The sequence below is a fragment of the Octopus sinensis genome, linkage group LG3 (genome assembly GCF_006345805.1).
Source record: "Octopus sinensis linkage group LG3, ASM634580v1, whole genome shotgun sequence".
Taxonomy (NCBI): Eukaryota; Metazoa; Mollusca; class Cephalopoda; order Octopoda; family Octopodidae; genus Octopus; species Octopus sinensis.
The window spans coordinates 27,658,952-27,678,005 of NC_042999.1; the positions used below are offsets into that span (position 1 = coordinate 27,658,952).

At 37.5% G+C, this 19,054-nt stretch overlaps 1 protein-coding gene across 1 annotated transcript in view; it reads left to right on the forward strand.

Annotated features, from left to right (window-relative positions):
- LOC115209779 (katanin p60 ATPase-containing subunit A-like 2) overlaps positions 1-19,054 on the forward strand; it is a 60,785-nt gene that overhangs the window by 34,340 nt on the left and 7,391 nt on the right. The window contains exons 8-13 of the mRNA XM_029778296.2: positions 3,951-4,031; positions 6,916-7,014; positions 11,473-11,536; positions 13,657-13,775; positions 14,716-14,813; positions 16,816-16,923. Coding sequence (XP_029634156.1) covers positions 3,951-4,031; positions 6,916-7,014; positions 11,473-11,536; positions 13,657-13,775; positions 14,716-14,813; positions 16,816-16,923 — 569 coding nt within the window. The remainder of the gene's footprint in view (positions 1-3,950; positions 4,032-6,915; positions 7,015-11,472; positions 11,537-13,656; positions 13,776-14,715; positions 14,814-16,815; positions 16,924-19,054) is intronic.

Consider the following 19,054-nt stretch of genomic DNA (forward strand, 5'->3'; position numbering starts at 1 on the left):
CTGCAATTATGATGAGGAGTTTATGAAATGTTTATGAAATGGGAATATCATAAAAGTTTTCCGACCACATGTTGGCAGATGGTTAATCTGTGGTATTTGGCGGACTTCTGGGTTTTTAATTTGTTGTCAATGCACACGTGAGCGTTCTGATAGTGCATTACTGATAGTGCTTGCGTGTGCATTGACAAAAAATTAAAAACCCAGAAGTCCGCCAAATACCACTGAGTAACCATCTGGCAACATGTGGTCGGAAAACTTTCATGATATTGACATTTTATAAACTTTACAACCTGAATGAAATTGAGAGAAAACTGAGAGAAAAGGACTTTATTAAGAAATTCAAACCCAAGCTTAATAAACGATGATTAAATTAATCTTATTTGGGCTTTTAAAATCTTATCCTTATAACTAAAACAGAAAAAATCTCTAAAAAGTACTGCTGTCAACATTTCTAAAAATAAGCATTGAAAAATGGTTTGGCATCATCTCTAAAAATAGCCAAGCAACTACTACTGCAGTCCACAGGAACATATATAAAAGACAAAAGGCAGCCAGTCAACTACAGTTGAAACATTCCTGTCACAACCTGGGACCTTGAAGACTGCTTAAATGCAAGAAAGTATACTAGTCCCTTAATATTTGATATTCAATATTTTCATCTATTCAATAAGACAATCAATACTTCATTTCATTTTACTATATATACTATTTATACTATATATTCTATATTCTACATTAATATTATAAAGAATATAAATAAGACATAAAAAACAGACAGAGTTGGAATTCCTTTGAATAATATATATATACATATATATATATATATATATATATATATATATATATATTATATATATATATATATATATATATATATATCTGAGATAGTGCCACCTGGCCAATGCCAGCACTGCCTTGACTGTCCTCTGTGCTGGTGGCATGTAAAAAACACCATCCGATCATGGTTGATGCCAGACCCTCTTCTTGTGGAATATAAAAAAGCACCCACTACACTCTTGGAGTGGTTGGCATTAGGAAGGGCATCCAGCAGTAGAAACACTGCAGGATCAGACTGAGCCTGTTGCAGCTGAACCGTCCAACATATGCCAGCATGGAAAATGGATGTTAAATGATGATGATGATGATGGCATCCAGCTGTAGAAACGTTGCCAGATAAGACTGGAGCCTGGTGCAGCCTTCTGGCTTCCCAGATCCCCGGTTGAACCGTCCAACCCATGCCAGCATGGAGAACGGACGTTAAACGATGATGATGATGATGATGATGATGATGATGATATATATATATATATATCTCTCTCTATATAAACGGCAGTTTGTCTGTGTGTGTTTCTGTGTGTCTGTTAGGTTGTACCCTCACTCTGACCACGGCTTTCAACCGATTCTGATGAAACTTGACACATACATAGCCCAATGTCATAATTCAAAACTAACGCAGCGAAAATTTTGAAAAGTTCCCCCAGTTCTGAAAAAAATCGATAAATTCGACATGGGGTCGAGAATCAGAAACACAAACCACAGACTGTCTAGGGGACGCAACTCGACCTTTTTAACTAAAAAAAATTTACCATAATTTTTTTCCATTTTTTGGCTATAACTCTCTAAAAATGCTTTATAGTTATTTCCCTTACAAACCCGAGCAACGCCGGGCGATACTGCTAGTATATATATATATATATATATGTAGTAATAATAACAATAATTCTTGGATGGAATTTATAAATATTTTCATGCATTGCTATGTGAGTTTCCTCAAATCACATGTCTCTTCAGATCACAGTCTCTATCCTGGGATGGTTACAGTATAGTTCACAGTATCCCTGGCATTAGGTTGATCATCTTCAGGGATTCATTTCTTCAGTTGATATTGCATTAATGGATGTTTAACTGAGGGTTGGTTATCCCTTTTGAAAACCAACCCTTGGTTAAATACCCATTAATACTATATCAGCTAAAGAAAAAAATCCATGAAGATGATCAACAACCTGGTGTCCTGGGATACTGTGGACTACACTGTCATCATCCCATGAATATGGACTGTGATCTCAAGAGACATGCGATTTGTGGAAACATGCATAGCGATGCATTAAAATATTTTAAAATTCCATCCAAGGATTATTGTTATCATTGCTATATATATGTATATATATATAAGTATGTATATATATATATATATATATATATATATATATATATATATATATATATATATATGTATATACTGTTGTGTCTGGGGAGAGTCATTCTCTTTTAGTGCCTTATTATTTAACACACTCACCGGCAAAATTTCCACTTATTTCTTATTTTTATTTTCTAAAATTTTCGTTGAGTGCTGCAACCTTTTCAATAGTCTTGACACAACCAAATCCAAAAATGAAATATATATATATATATATATATATATATATATATATAGATATATTAATAAATATAAGGGTAGCAAAAAAATTCTAGAAAAAATTCTCCGCTACCAGCGGTCTAGTGAGAAAGAAAAGATAGTCAAAGACTATATAATATACATTCAACTATATAAGGAATGGCCCTGATAGGCCATTCGACTCACTAGAAACAGCAGCCAAATTAAACCGCTAAATAGTTGTAATTCTTCCAATTTCAGAATTACAACTATTTAGCGGTTTGAGTTTGGCTGCTCTTTCTAGTGAGTCGAATGGCCTATCACGGCCATTCCTTATATTGATGAATATATATATATATATATATATATATTATAATGCATTTTGCTTCCTTTTCTACATTCAACAGAGGATTTTTTTTTATTGTTCATCTTTTTCACTTTTCGTTTTATATCTTTTTCACTTTTCATTCTCTCTCTCTCTCTCTCTCCTCTCTCTCTCTCTCTCTCTCTCTATATATATATATATATATATATATATATATATATATATATATATATATATATCTTTCCATCAGTCAACTTTCCATTTCCAGTCCTGTAGGATATTTTCCTATGTGTGACATACACGTCTTGTCTTATCTTTGTCTCTATGCCACACATTTGTCGCCACTACTATTTACATTTGTCGCCACTGCTTGTGTCATTTGTTTTTGTCACTGCCCTCAATATTTTCCCACTATTCCCAGCAGCTTTCTACTTTTGCCATCACCAAAAATGAACAATATTATTGTAAAAGGCATGAAATTGTAATGATTTTTGGGATGATTACTAACAAGGAATGAGTATGTCCATTTCTTACGTGTGAATTTTCTGCTCATTTTATTGTCATGCTCCTGTTTAGTTTTCAAAGCTTTGTGAGTGTGTGCATATATAAATATATATATATTGAATTCTTTAAAAATAGATATTAGACCTTGATCTTAGCCATATATATATATATACACACACACACACACACACACATACACACATATATATATACATACACATACATACATACACACACACACAGACATATATATATATATATGATGATATATATATTTTTTTTTCTCTCTCTCTGTGTTTTTTTCTGTGTTCCTTTCTGTTGAAGAGCTTAGGCTCGAAACGTAAAAGACTTTCTCACTTCCTGAGCTTTAAACTAATACATCTGCTTGTTGTTTACACACCCATCTTCGTCCTTTGTTTTGATTATTTTTTGTAAATTCCAACTATATATACACATACATACATATATATATATATGTCTTATATTCTTTATTTAAAACAGCAGAAAATTCAACAAAACCTGTTACTCTGAGTTTCCCGTTGCTGTTCATCGGACAGTTTTTGATGAACGGCAACGCCAAACTCAGAGTAACAGGTTTTGTTGAATTTTCTGCTGCTTTAAATAAAGTATATTACTCTACCACTGGTATTTGAGTACTCTTTTTTCCACCTTGTTTCACATTTATGTGTTTACTCCGGTATATGTCTTATATATATATATATATATAAACATGTAAACTTATTGCAGCAAGACCGTCTGTTGAAGCCACTTGGAGGTTACATGGGTTATAACAACGAATGGAGAGACCTGGCACAACTAATTAGTCGGGTAAGTTTATTTGGTTTACCATTCTATTCACCTTGCATACCATCGTATAATTCAGAGGGACTTGATAGAAAGTGGGGTTGACTATCCAATTTTTGTTTCATTTTAAATATACCTCAGATCAAATATACTTCAGAATCTATGTTAAAATTCTATCCATTTTTAATGTCTTTTTAAATAAGAACCACAATTATAATTCCATGTTGTAAACCTATGTTCCAAATGCTATTCTATGGTTAATAATATAACTGAATTTATTTATGCTACTAGATGCTTAAAAAGTTTTGGTTATTTTCAAAGAACTAAAACAAATCCCACAAGGGCTTTTTTTTTTTAAACACTAATGATTCTGTTAATATTCATTGCCCTTAAAGAGGTTTCTATCTTTATTGTTAACAGGAATGTTCTAGTATTCAATAAATTAGAGATTATACATTGGTTCCAGATCCTACCCACCGCTAATATTTCTGATTCTCTACCCCCACAAGACCTAGTGCTGGATTAACTTATAAGCAAAATAAGCACGTGCTTAGGGCACTAAAGAAAGAGGGACATCATCTATTCAATCTCTTCTATGGATGGTGGGTTGGCTGTGGAGGCACATGGCCTAGTGGTTAGAGCAGCGGACTCGAAGTCGAGGGATTGCGGGTTCGAATCTCAGACCAGGCGATGTGTGTGTTTATGAGCGAAACACCTAAGTTCCACGCGGCTCTGGCAGAAGGTAATGGCGAAACTTCTGCTGACTCTTTCACCACAACTTTCTCTTACTCTTTCCTCCTGCATCTTGCAGCTCACCTGCGATGGACCGGTGTCCCGTCCAGGTGGGGAACCTATATGCCAAGAACCTGGGAAACCGGCCCTTATGACCCAGGCATGGCTCATAAAGGAACAAACAGTGGTGGGTTGGCAGCCACACTGCTGCAAGGCTGGATTTACCATTGAAATGAAGAAATGAATTACATTTATAGCCAACTTCAAATTTTCATGCAAAAATGAAAAATTTTTGTTTATAAATGAATAAATAAAATATGCTATGGTCGCAGATTGGAAGTTATACAAGTTTTGAACACATATAGTATGCGTTTGAATTAGTGCAAGTGTCAAGTAGCTTGTAAGTTCTCTGTTGTTGGTTCAGAGTGGTCTTTATTTCATGTCATGCATGTCAATATATAGCACACTCAGCTCTGTTTGTCTATTATATTTAGTGTTTAATCTATTAAAATGATATGAATCGTTTGCTTCATATATCATTTATGCCCACCAATTCATATAAGAATCATTATCATTCAATTCATCTCTGATTTGAGACATAAAAAGTATAAAAATAATCATGAAACAACATAAGTATTTAAAAAAACCTACAATAAATTTAAATTATGGTTTTGGTAAAAGTATTTATCATATTTGCTATTAAAAAATTTTGTTTTTGTAAACGAAAAATACCTTTTTCTTGTACAGATTTTCATTTTGCGAAATTTGTTGAATTTCCAAAACTCTATCAAAATTGTTCTCTCTTGATACATATTGTAATTTATGATTGTAGACTTGTAATCTAATAAAATCATTTCACATGTGTATAAATATATAATTTTTGTCAATGTATCAAATATGATGTTTGATGCATTGTTCCACTTTGTCAAAAAAATTTTTGCTGTTTTGTACTTATATATGGGAATGCATACAAATAAAACTTGAAGAAAGAAGAAAAAAAATAATAATAATGATAAATGCCCTAATGCAGCACCAGGCAGTGGCTCTCGTGGCTTCTGATCTTAACTGATTGGAAGTGTTATCATGTACATTGTTTTGTCTTGTTATAAAAGATGGACTACAGCAAATATTCTGCTCAATACCACAGATTTGCTTGTCAGTTGTTTGACCTTAACCAGTTGGGCATGTCCCTTAGTGGCTGACGATATGTGCATCTCTGATCATGAGCAGAAGTAGTGGGGGAGCATCATAGCCATGTGATGAAAGGGATTCTTTGGGGTTTGAATAATTCACCTCTGGAAACATGGGTGTTTCATTCAACATCCTTAAACAACCCTTATTCAGGGACCTTTTGAGTAGGACGGTTTACTTGACCAGAAGAAAATTCTAACTGGGCTCCACCTGCAAGGTCATGTGCTGTTTATCTCGATATGAGATCACCATGTCGCGCTCATATGGTTGTGATGCATGCGCCTAGTGTACCCTTATCAGACAGGTAATCACGATGGGTATACTGGGCTTTGTATATTTTACCCCAGTGTCACGTTGATGGCACGCAATGCTCTCTCACTCAATAATATCGACAAATACCTTAGGAATGAGAACCCAGGTTCGATATTTCTCCAAGATATCTGATGAAGGCTGGAGGGTATATCAGCTGAAATGTGTTAACAACATACAAGATGAGCACAAATGTCCGTCAAATGTAAATAATGTACATAATTCCTCATCTCTTAAATATAGGACTGTATTCTCTGAGTGTGTCCCAGTATTTCAAAGTATACTCAAATAACCCTGAGACTGTTTTGAATATATTTAATACTTCCTTTTGTTTATCAGTGTGTTCTTGTTACATCTGTGTAGACCAGTGGTTTTCAACCAGGGTTCCGCAGAACCTTAGGGTTCCACCAGAAAGTCCAGGGGTTCCGCAAGAAGTTACAAAACTGCTAAAATCGGCAGTAATTTTTAATTCTCCTGTGCAGATATTTGTGCATAAGACTATTAAATTATTGCACAGGGGTCCCTCAAGCCAGTGGAATGTTTCCTTGGGGTTCCGCTCCAGCAAAAAGGTTGAAAAGCACTGGTGTAGACACCCAATAATTCCTCATCAGTTCCTAATATCATTATCTTTTGTTTCTAATCTGTCTGTGTGTGCTCTGTTTTGTATATCCTACAGGAGATTTATGTCCACAATCCAAATCTAGGCTGGAATGATATTATTGGTTTAGATGAAGCCAAGAGGTTAGTGAAGGAAGCTGTGGTGTATCCAATTAAGGTATATTGACTTTGATCTCGCTATTTATTGTCGCATAAACCTGGGTCTGATTTTTCTTGTTACTACTACAACTGTAGCAGTAGTTGTTATGACAGTGATGTCTGTGGTAGAGGTGGTAGTGATGGTAGTTGTGTTGGTGGCATTGTTGTTTTAACCCTTTCATTACCAACCCGGCCAAAACCGGCTCTGGCTCTGTTGTACAAATGTCTTGTTTTCATAAGTTTTGCATTAAAATATACCACCAAACCTTGGTCGCAATTTATGTTCCCAACACTAGCTTAATGATAACTAAGTTATTTTACCAAATTCTTTGTTATATTTAAAATAACTGAATGAAACACAGAGCATCTCAAAATAAATACAGTAATGAAAGGGTTAAGTATTGTCATTATTGTTGCCGGTGGTGGTAATGGTGATGGTGGTGGGGCAATGATAGTGGTGTTGATGGTGATGGTGATGGTGGTACCAGTGGGGACGTTGGTTCCCTTCACTTATTTTGTACTGGTGGCCTAATGAAACTGTGCTTCACACACTCATATATCAACATGGCTAAATTACCATCATTTAACTAATTGAGCTATATTATTTAATTGAGCTAAATAATTGCAGATATATTTAGCTGAACCAGTGATATTGTATTAACAGCGTTCTACCATTGAAATAAAAAGAATGTGTGTGTGTGGTTGGAAAGAAGACAGGACCCTTGCATCTTCAGGGAAATGGCCTTATTTGATATGCAGAAAAGTAGTTGATATAAACTCCACGAGTGGCTGTGTGGTAAGTGGCTTGCTTACCAACCACAGGGTTCCGGGTTCAGTCCCACTGTGTGGCACCTTGGGTAAGTGTCTTCTACTATAGCCTCGGGCCAACCAAAGCCTTGTGAGTGGATCTGGTAGATGGAAACTGAAAGAAGCCCGTCGAATATATGTATATGTATATATATATGTGTGCGTGTTTGTCTCTGTCTGTGTTTGTCCCCCCCCCCCCCAACATCGCTTGACAATAGATGGTAGTGTGTTTACGTCCCTGTAACTTGGCAGTTCAGCAAAAGTGACCGATAGAATAAGTACTAGGCTTACAAAGAATAAGTCTTGGGGTTGATTTACTCGACTGAAAGCGGTGCTCCAGCATGGCCACAGTCAAATGACTGAAACAAGTAAAAGAGTATGCTGTACCCAGTGTGACTATGGACACACAAGAGAAAAAGGGGAATTGCAATCAGACAGACTAACAGAGAATGTATGCTTCATATGTGTTAGATGCTCTGGAGCAGTACTTACTATGAGCACATTGTAAAGAGATTCTCTTAAATGTCTGGATGGCTCACTAGAAGCAGTTGATAGCTTTTGTTACGTAGAAGATATAATTGGCGAAGAAAGTGGTTACTTTAAAATATAGTAGCCATGGTGAGAATAGGTTGGCAAATGTGCAGGGAGCTACTACTACGGCCCTCAGAGTGAAGGGCAGATTGTATAATACTTGTACCAGAATTATTAATGTTGTATGACAGTGAGATGTGGGCCTTAAATGCAGAAGAATGAAGCTAGCATGTTCTTTTGGATGTACAAGTAAATGTATATAAATGTCAAAGTACAATGTATTGAGAGAAAAATTAGGCATAAAAGAAATCAGCTGCAATCTGTAAGAAAGAAGACTGAGCTGGTTTGGCCATATGCTATGTATGGGAGAAGACAGCTCTATAAAGAAGTACTGATTAGTTAAAGTAGATGGAATGTATAGAAGAGGAGGAGATGCAGGAAGACATGGAATGAAATGGTGAAATGCTGATCACAGGGCATTGAACCTCATGTTGGAAATAACAAAGGACCTGGATGACTGGCAATATGTGGTTCATTAGAAGACCACACCACCTTGGCAAAACTGTGATTCTGGGAGTATAGTGTGTGTGGAGGGTGGGGCAACACATCCCAGCCGAGCTGCAGCTGGTTCCCAAAGCATCAAGTTCTGAAAATGAACTTTCTTATCTTCCATTTTAAAGGGTTACAAAATTAACAGTTTATAGGAACATAAACCTTCTTCCACGAAAAGATAGCTTAATCAATGCTCTAAATGGAGATGTAGTCAAATCCTATTTTATGGACTCAACCATGTTCTAAAATAAGCTGAAATGTAAGCTGCTATAAATTGGCATAAACTTTCCGGACAACCCAATATATATATATATATATATATATATATATATATATTTTACTTGTTTCAGTCATTTGACTGCGGCCATGCTGGAGCATGGTCCAACACATGCTAGCATGGAAAGCGGACGTTAAACGATGATGATGATGATGATGATATATATATATATATATATATGAGTGGATTTGGTAGACGGAAACTGAAAGAAGCCTGTCGTATATATATATATATGTATGTGTGTGTATATGTTTGTGTGTCTGTGTTTGTCCCCTTAGCATTGCTTGACAACCGATGCTGGTGTGTTTATGTCCCCGTCACTTAGCGGTTCAGCAAAAAGAGACCGATAGAATAAGTACTGGGCTTACAAAGAATAAGTCCCTGGGTCGAGTTGCTCAACTAAAGGCGTTGCTCCAGCATGGCCGCAGTCAAATGACTGAAACAAGTAAAATATATATATATATATATCTCTCTCTATATAAACGGCAGTTTGTCTGTGCGTGTTTCTGTGTGTCTGTTTCTCGTACCCTCCCCTGACCACGGCTTTCAACCGATTCTGATGAAACTTGACACACACATAGCCCAATGTCATAATTCAAAACTAACGCAGCGAAAATTTTGAAAAGTTCCCCCAGTTCTGAAAAACGATAAATTCGACATGGGGTCGAGAATAAAAAACAAACCACAGACTGTCTAGGGGACGCAACTCAACCTTTTATTACTCTCAAAAAAAAAATTTACCATCATTTTTTTTCCATTTTTTGGCTATACTCTCTAAAAATGCTTTATAGTTATTTCCCTTACAAACCTGAGCAACGCCGGGCGATACTGCTAGTATTATATAAAAGGGCTTAGTAAAATAAATTACTTTGCCGCATACTGAACTCGTTAGAAATAGCAGCTAAAAAAACTATTTCTAACACTTAAAGAAAACCTCTCTCATATAGTGCTTGCTCAATTCAACCCAGGAAAGTATGAGGGTAGAGACATTAAAAAATCAAATGCAAAGGTTATTTGAGTACGTACGTTTCAAGATTAGCCAAATTCGACCCTTCTCTCATCAGCTCAGAATGCCCTTGTTTGAGTTTGAAAACACTGAAGCGATAACAAGCCGAAAGGGTATGCTCCCATTTTCAGTGTTTTCAAACTCAAACAAGGGCATTCTGAGCTGATGAGAGAAGGGTCGAATTTGGCTAATCTTGAAACGTACGTACTCAAATAACCTTTGCATTTGATTTTTTAATGTCTCTACCCTCATACTTTCCTGGTTTAATTGAGCAAGCACTATATGAGAGAGGTTTTCTTTAAGTGTTAGAAATAGTTTTTTTAGCTGCTATTTCTAACGAGTTCAGTATGCGGCAAAGTAATTTATTTTACTAAGCCCTTTTATATAATGTAATAATTTGAATTTGCCTTAAATGGTCCCTTTGCATACTGAATACTTGGTGAAATTGATTAATTAATTAATTAATTTTACCCTCAATTGTTGAAATTATAATTCATCTCTCTCTACTTAATTGTCTTGGATTTTACCGAAAAAAAGCATAGTGTTTGCTGATTTTAACCCACGCTGGTGGAAAGGGGAGAACAGAAATTTTTCTCTTGCATATTTGAGTTAGCTAGCACTGTTAGTTGGGAGCAGATCTTCAGAAGCGATAACAAGCCGAAAGGGTATGCTCCCATTTTTCAGTTTTCAAACTCAAACAAGGGCATTCTGAGCTGATGAGAGAAGGGTCGAATTTGGCTAATCTTGAAACGTACGTACTCAAATAACCTTTGCATTTGATTTTTTAATGTCTCTACCCTCATACTTTCCTGGGTTGAATTGAGCAAGCACTATATGAGAGAGGTTTTCTTTAAGTGTTAGAAATAGTTTTTTTAGCTGCTATTTCTAACGAGTTCAGTATGCGGCAAAGTAATTTATTTTACTAAGCCCTTTTATATAATGTAATAATTTGAATTTGCCTTAAATGGTCCCTTTGCATACTGAATACTTGGTGAAATTGATTAATTAATTAATTAATTTTACCCTCAATTGTTGAAATATATATATATATATGATATAATTACATATTATATTTTATATTTTATATTTCTATTTCCTTGTCTAATTATATTTACAATATATTTTGTATAATGCCTTTACTGTTATGTAATGGTGTAATAAAGTATTGATTGGGTATCATCTGATGGTTGATGTTTGATTGATTTAAGTATGTTTCTCCATTTTCTAATTTTGTAGTATATATATAAATGTATATTTACATATGTATACATACTCTCCTAATTATCTATGTGTTTATTTTTCAGTATCCATCACTATTTAAAGGAATCTTGTCTCCTTGGAAAGGGTTACTACTGTATGGACCTCCAGGTAAAACAATTTCACTTCCCATTACTGATAAAACTTACAGTTGCTATGAATTTGTTGTTGCTGTTTAAGCCCAGGTCAGCCCTGTTTCATTAGACTAGTGCTCAGTGGTATTTTAGTCTTTAGTTTCTCGACATGTTAGATGTAGAATAACATTATCCAGTATCTCGTTCCTTATTTAAGGGTGTTTAGTGTAATTTGAGTGTGATCTGATTACTATTTCAAGCATATCAAGTGACTGCAAAGAGATTCTTTTTGTTTGCTGAATTTCTCTTGCGTTATTATTGTTTAGCTTTAGTTCAATCCCAACCAAGCAAATCTATGAGCAGTGACACTCCAGTCATGACTATCCAGTCATGTGTTCAAACATAATTTATCTTAGACTGCATTGTCTAAGAGATTCTAGTTTCCAACTGTAGAGTCTTCATCATCATCATCATCATTTAATGTCTGTTTTCCATGCTAGCCTGGGTTGGACGATTTGACTGAGGTCTGGCGAACCAGATGGCTGCACCAGACTCCAATCTGATCTGGCAGATGTTCTATTGCTGGATGCCCTTCCTAACGCCAATCACTCTGTGAGTGTAGTGGGTGCTTTTATGTGCCACCAGCACGAGGGCCAGTCAGGCGGTTGAAAGAAATGTGATTGCTATTTCTAGCTGACTGAACAACCCCATAGCTGTGATAGTCTGTGTCAACAGCAAAAAAATTTAATACATTCATTTGACATGAGGTAAAAGAATCTCTCATTGCAGTCCCATACCCTCCTTTGAACAGGTATGTCATCATTTGGAAATGTCACCTGTGACTATCATTCAGACTAAGTGTTGCTTTATTTCACATCTGCTTTATGGCAGGAAACTGGAGGCTGATAATGTATCTTTGGATATACTGTGTGTGTGTATATAATTGTGTGACAGTCATGGCTGGAATATTTGTGATCATATGTCCACTACATCCAAGTTGGTCTAGGGCTAAAATAATAACAGCCTAGAAAGGTTGAATGGAGAATTGACATTGATAAGATCTATCTTCCTAAAATTCAGTAGAGAATCCACCATCGCAACATGTAGACTCAGTCGCCCACTTATCAAATAATGATTCCATGTTTATTTAGCAAAACTGTAGGTTCTGTGGAAACTGGGAATGTTTTTTGATGACAGAAAGTAATGGAAAAAATCAAAATCAAAATCAAAATCATTTCAATAACTGGCATCAGTGCTAGCAGGGTGCAAAGAGCACCATACGAGTGTGATCGTTGATAGAGCAGCTACTTGAGTATGATCATTACCAGCGTTGCCTTACTGGCACTTATGCCTATGCTAGTAGGGTGCCAAGAACACCATCCGAGCATGATCATTGTGATCGTTGCCAGAGGAGCCAACTGGCTTCCATACCCGTGGCACGTAAAAGGGCACCATTCGAGCATGGTCGTTACCAATGTCGCTTCACTGGCATCTGTGCCAGTGGCATGTGTAAAAAGATTTGAGCGAGGTCGTTGCCAGTACCGCCTGACTGACCCCGTGCAGGTGGCACGTAAAAGCACCCACTACACTCTCGGAGTGGTTGGCGTTAGGAAGGGCATCCAGCTGTAGAAACTCTGCCAGATCAAGACTGGAGCCTGGTGCAGCCATCTGGTTGCCAGCCCTCAGTCAAAACCGTCCAACCCATGCTAGCATGGAAAACGGACATTAAATGATGATGATGATGATGATGCCAGGAACAAACGAAAGCTTATGGTTTGGATACATCTTGGTTTTTGGAAATGGGAAAATTATAGATGTATCGTGGTTTAGACCAAATGTACTGAAGTTGTTGTTATTGTTGCTAAGCTGACAGAGCTGTTAGCATACTGGGCCAACTGTTTAACAGCATTTTGCCCATCTTTACATTCTGGGTTCAAATTCTGCCAAGTTTGATTTTATCTCCCTTTCATCCTTTTGATGTGAATAAAATAAGTTGATGTAATCAACTTACCCCTGCCCTGAAATTCCTGACCTTGTTATTATTATTGTTGTTATTGTCATTGCTACGCTGCTAGTGTTGTTGTTGCTGCTATTACTGTTGTTGTTGTTGCTGCTACCGCTGCTTAGAGTATTTTCTCTTCAATGTCCATATTTCAGGAACTGGCAAAACATTGTTGGCCAAAGCTGTTGCTACAGAGTGTGACACAACATTCTTTAATATATCTGCCTCCAGTATAGTCAGCAAGTGGCGTGGTGATTCAGAGAAACTTGTCAGGGTAAGAGTCTCATAATCTTCTCTATTTTTTTGAGACAAACTCCAGGATTTAACCTGGAACTCATTTATACTGATTTCTATTTACTGAATGGTTGAGTCCACCTAGTGTTATGACCCTTATATAATACACAATTGGTACTTATTTTGTCAACATTGAAAGGGTGATAGGTAAAGTTGACCTCTGCAGAATTTGAACTCACAACATAAAGCCAAATGAAATTCTGCTAACCATTTTGTCCCATGCTGACAACTCTGATAACTCACTGCTGCTGCCGCCACCGCCACCGCCTTCTTCTTCTTCTTCTTCTTCTTCTTCTTCTTCTTCTTCTTCTTCTTCTTCTTCTTCTTCTTCTTCTTCTTCTTCTTCTTCTTCTCTTCTTCTTCTTCTTCTTCTCTTCTTCTTCTTCTTCTTCTTCTTCTTCTTCTTCTTCTTCTTCTTCTTCTTCTTCTTCTTCTTCTCTTCTTCTTCTTCTTCTTCTTCTTCTTCTTCTTCTTCTTCTTCTTCTTCTTCTTCTCCTCCTCCTCCTCCTCCTCCTCCTCCTCCTCCTCCTCCTCCTCCTCCTCCTCCTCCTCCTCCGCCTTCTTCTTCCTCTTCTTCCTCTTCTCCTCCTCCTCCGCCTCCCCCTCCTTCTTCCTCTTCTTCTTCTCCGCCTCCTCCTCCTCCTTCTTCTTCTTCTTCTTCACCACCACCTATCATTGCTTGAACTGACATGAATTGCCAACCACATGGTTGCAAATCCAGTACCCTCCCCACTCAACCATCTGTGGTCGTTCTTTTGATGATTTCATTCAGCCAATAAATATGACAGTAAAGATCTTAACTAAACGACTGGTGAAAATGGTGAGTATAATAATTATTGTTAATAGAAACCCTTATCTATCTTATTATTATATTGTGCATTTCTTCTAATTTTACTTGTTTCATTTTCTTTCTATTAAAGGTTTTATTTGAACTGGCACGGTTCCATGCACCCTCAACAATCTTTCTTGATGAACTGGACTCGCTCATGAGCCAGCGTGGATCAAATGGTCAAGGAGTGTAAGTTCTGGATTAAAATGTAATGACTAAGAGTTCAATATTTCAGAATTAGAGGGTTCATTCAGCATTATAAGGCTTATTATGTATTGTTTAGTTGAAGTTACAATGTTGGTGCTATTGACCAGAGATAATCAGTGACCACAGGTGAGCAGTATTTTACTCAGAATTGACCAGCATGGGCATATGAGCCTAGAAACAGCATAGATAAACTGGCAGCAGCATGCCAAAGCTTTCACTCCTCACCAGTGGATGAAAAATGAGGTTTACTGTATTATTTCATAATGTAATCTTTATATATAAAAGTGAGGTTGTGTGCTGTCTGTCTCCTACGATTTAGATTCCTAACTACTCCCACATTTTGTGGTGCAGTTTAACCAAAACCGGGTATCTTATAGTCGTGATTCATATCAAGCCCTTCTGGGTATTAGCGCGCGTCTACGATGAGTCTACGATTTAAAAAAAAATTTACCATCAATTTTTCCCATTTTTAATGCATTTTTGGCATATATAAGGGAAGTAACTCTCTAAAAATTTATTATTAAATCTCAGAATGTAAAAAGCTACAGTAACGCTCCACTTTGTGGTTAGCTATATTGAGATGGCTATTATACTTTACATCTCTAAAAATGCTTATATAGTTATTTCCCTTACAATTCCGAGCAACGCCGGGCGATACTGCTAGTTAAAAATAAATTTATAATTGTTTGCTCATGAAGTTTTCTTCATGAATTTTGTGGACTCCCTGAATAATGAGTGTCAAAGCCACAATTCTACTGTATGGCTCAGAAACCTGGACGCTATCAAAGAAGCTTGAGAGGCGGTTGGATGGAACCTACACTTGCCTCCTTATGAGAGCTCAAAATTTATCATGGAAGTGTCATCCAACCAAAATGCAAATATATGGGAAACTACCACCTGTGTCATCTCTTGTGAAAGGTAGGAGAGTCCAGTTTGCTGGACATTGTTGTAGAGCTGAAAACGAGGAAATTTCTACTCTTCTCCTCTGGATGCAATCTACTCGCGATACCAGGGGGCGCACACTCTCCTACCCTGATGTAATCTCCAGGGATACAGGCATCCAGCAACGGGACCTCCGTAATGCTATGATGGACCGTGAAGTCTGGCGTAGCATGGTAAATTCCATTGTCTCGACCACGGTCGAACAATGATGATGATGATGATAATGAGTGTAGGTGTTTGCTGTTTAGCCAGCACAAACTACAGTATATGGACACATTTCTTAACAGACATCTTAAACATCATCATTGTTATCAATTCATATTTTCATATTGATATGCATTGCACATGTCTGCTCTAGAGCAGGACCTTTACTCTGCTTTTGTTCCATTGTCATCTCCTTCACAAAGATTGGTTTCTTGTGATCAGCCTTAACCAGTTAGACCCGTGTTTTCCGCAAACTCCTTCCATTGACTCCTTTCACTTGCACTACTTGACACTTCTCTCAGCTATCATGCTTCCTTTGTATCACATGACCATAACAGCACACACACACACACACACACACACACACACACAAAGATAGCTAGAATATGTGTTAATGTGAGAGAATGTTAGAGACATTGAAAAACAAAATAATTGAGAAAGACACCATGAAATATTTTATCAGAGGAATATATTCTTTATTGCTCACAAGGGGTTACACACAGAGGGGACAAACAAGGACAGACAAAGGGATTAAGTCGATTACATCGACCCCAGTGCGTAACTAGTACTTTATTTATTGACCCCGAAAGGATGAGAGGCAAAGTCGACCTCGGTGGAATTTGAACTCAGAACGTAACGGTAGACGAAATATGGCTACGCATTTTGCCCGGCGTGCTAACGATTCTGCCAGCTCGCCGCCTTTATCAGAGGAATATAATTAAGTATAATATTAAGCAATAAGTATACACTGAAAAAATTATGTGATTTAAAGAAAAAAAAGATTAATGAAGCTGTGATACCATTAACTAATGATATTATGTAATTTCTGTAATTACAGAGAGCATGAAGGAAGTAGAAGGATGAAGACAGAATTGTTGGTACAAATGGATGGTTTAGCAAAAACTGATGAACTTGTTTTTCTACTGACAGCATCAAACCTTCCCTGGTCAGCTACTTCTCATTTTTGGGGGTTGTCACATGAATTCATTTGTTTTCTTTCTTTCTTTCTTTCTTTCTTTCTTTAATTCTTTCTTTCTTTCTTTCTTTCTTTAATTCTTTCTTTCTTTCTTTCTTTCTTTTTCTTTCTTTCTTTCTTTCTTTCTTTCTTTCTTTCTTTCTTTTGATTACTTGGCACTCCACCATTACGAGGCTAAAAAGAAGTAAAATTTATCCAAAATTTCAAAACAATTAACAAAATTTTTGAGGAAGAATAGAACTACAAAAACTTAGATGTCTTGCAAACAACTTGCACATGCAAATGCTACCAGTCAAAAACTCCGCATACCGGAAGCCATCAGGAGAGTATGTGCGCCATTTCGGGGCCTACCTCTCGATGGCATCAATGCACACTGGCCCCCCCACTCACTGATATGAGGCCTGCTTGCTAGATCAGCTGGTTATCAAATAAAGCTCAATATCCTTCTAGCCATCGCTCATCGTCTCTTTTTAACCAAATCCAGTGGCTAACCTTCTCCACTGTAGATTGGATATCAGTCATGGTGGTATTGACTTTACGACGAGTTAGGCCTAGCGATAACAACAGTCATCTCACACTGTGTCCAACGAACCCTCTACATCCGACTTCGATTGGAAAATGTTCTGCTTTCCAGCCTGCGTCTTCACATTCTTCGAGGAGGTTTACATAACGGTTAAATTTTTGAGGCCGAATAATAATTTTCATGTTTATTCAAATAACATTGGGAACAATTAGAATATCATCATCATCATCATCGTTTAGCGTCCGCTTTCCATGCTGGCATGGGTTGGACGGTTCAACTGGGGTCTGGGAAGCCAGAAGGTTGCATCAGGCTCCAGTCTGATCTGGCAATGTTTCTACGGCTGGATGCCCTTCCTACGCCAACGACTCCGTGAGTGTAGTGGGTGCTTTTTACGTGCCACCGGCACAGGTGCCAGACAAGGCTTGCAAACGGCCATGATCGGATGGTGCAAAAAAACTAAGGAGTTTATCTGACTACCTAATATATAGTTTATGTTAAAAAACAGTCAGCAACCCCTCAGGAGATGGTATCAAACTAGTAGTTACCTGAGTTTGAACCTAGATTTTATATGCAGTTGTTGCGTCTACTTTATGTTACCACACTGAATATACTTCCACTTTCTGAAACCAATAATGTTTTCACTCTTTAGTCAGAGGAGCGTGAGCAGCAACCATGACACTTCTTAGGGCAGTGTTTCTCAACCAATTTTTACTTATGGAACCCTTTGATTCCTATTTTACTCAGACAGACCGACCTAGCCATTTGATATTCTCTTTTACTTGTTTCAGTCATTTGACTGTGGCCATGCTGGAGCACCGCCTTTAGTCGAGCAAATCGGCCCCAGGACTTATTCTTTGTTAGCCTAGTACTTATTCTACAGAGATATAACACACCAGCATCGGTTGTCAAAGCGATGTTGGGGGAACAAACACAAACACACAAGCATAAATACACACATGCATATATACTTTATTTAAAAGCAGCAGAAATTCAACAAAACCTGTTACTCGGAGTTTCACGTTCCCGTTTGTCGAACAGTTTTTAATTACTCTACCCCTGGTATTTGAGTACTCTTTTTTCCACCTAGTTTCACATTTATGTGTTTACTCCGGTATATATATATATATATATGAGGTAGACCCAGGAAAACCTGGGATGAGGTGGTGAAGCACGACCTTCGAACTTTAGGCCTCACTGAGGAAATGACCAGCGACCGAGACCTCTGGAAATATGCTGTACGTGAGAAGACAAGGCAGGACAAGTGAGCCCAGCCCACTTATGAATGCCTTTCCTCCCTTGGAAACAAAGACCTGTTGAGGCAAGCGAAGTTGATATAGAACCTCATCCGACGACAGGCACCCATGCCAACCCCCTTTGCTTGCGAAGACATGTTGGGGCAAGCGAAAGCGAAATCGAAATCGAATTGAACCAGCCAGGATCCCTGGTCTGGTGGTACGTAAAAAGCACTATCTGACTCGTGGCCGATGCCAGTGCCGCCTCCACTGGCTTCCGTGCCGGTGGCACGTAAAATACACCAATCCGACCGTACGACAGGCACCCATGCCAACCCCCCTTTGC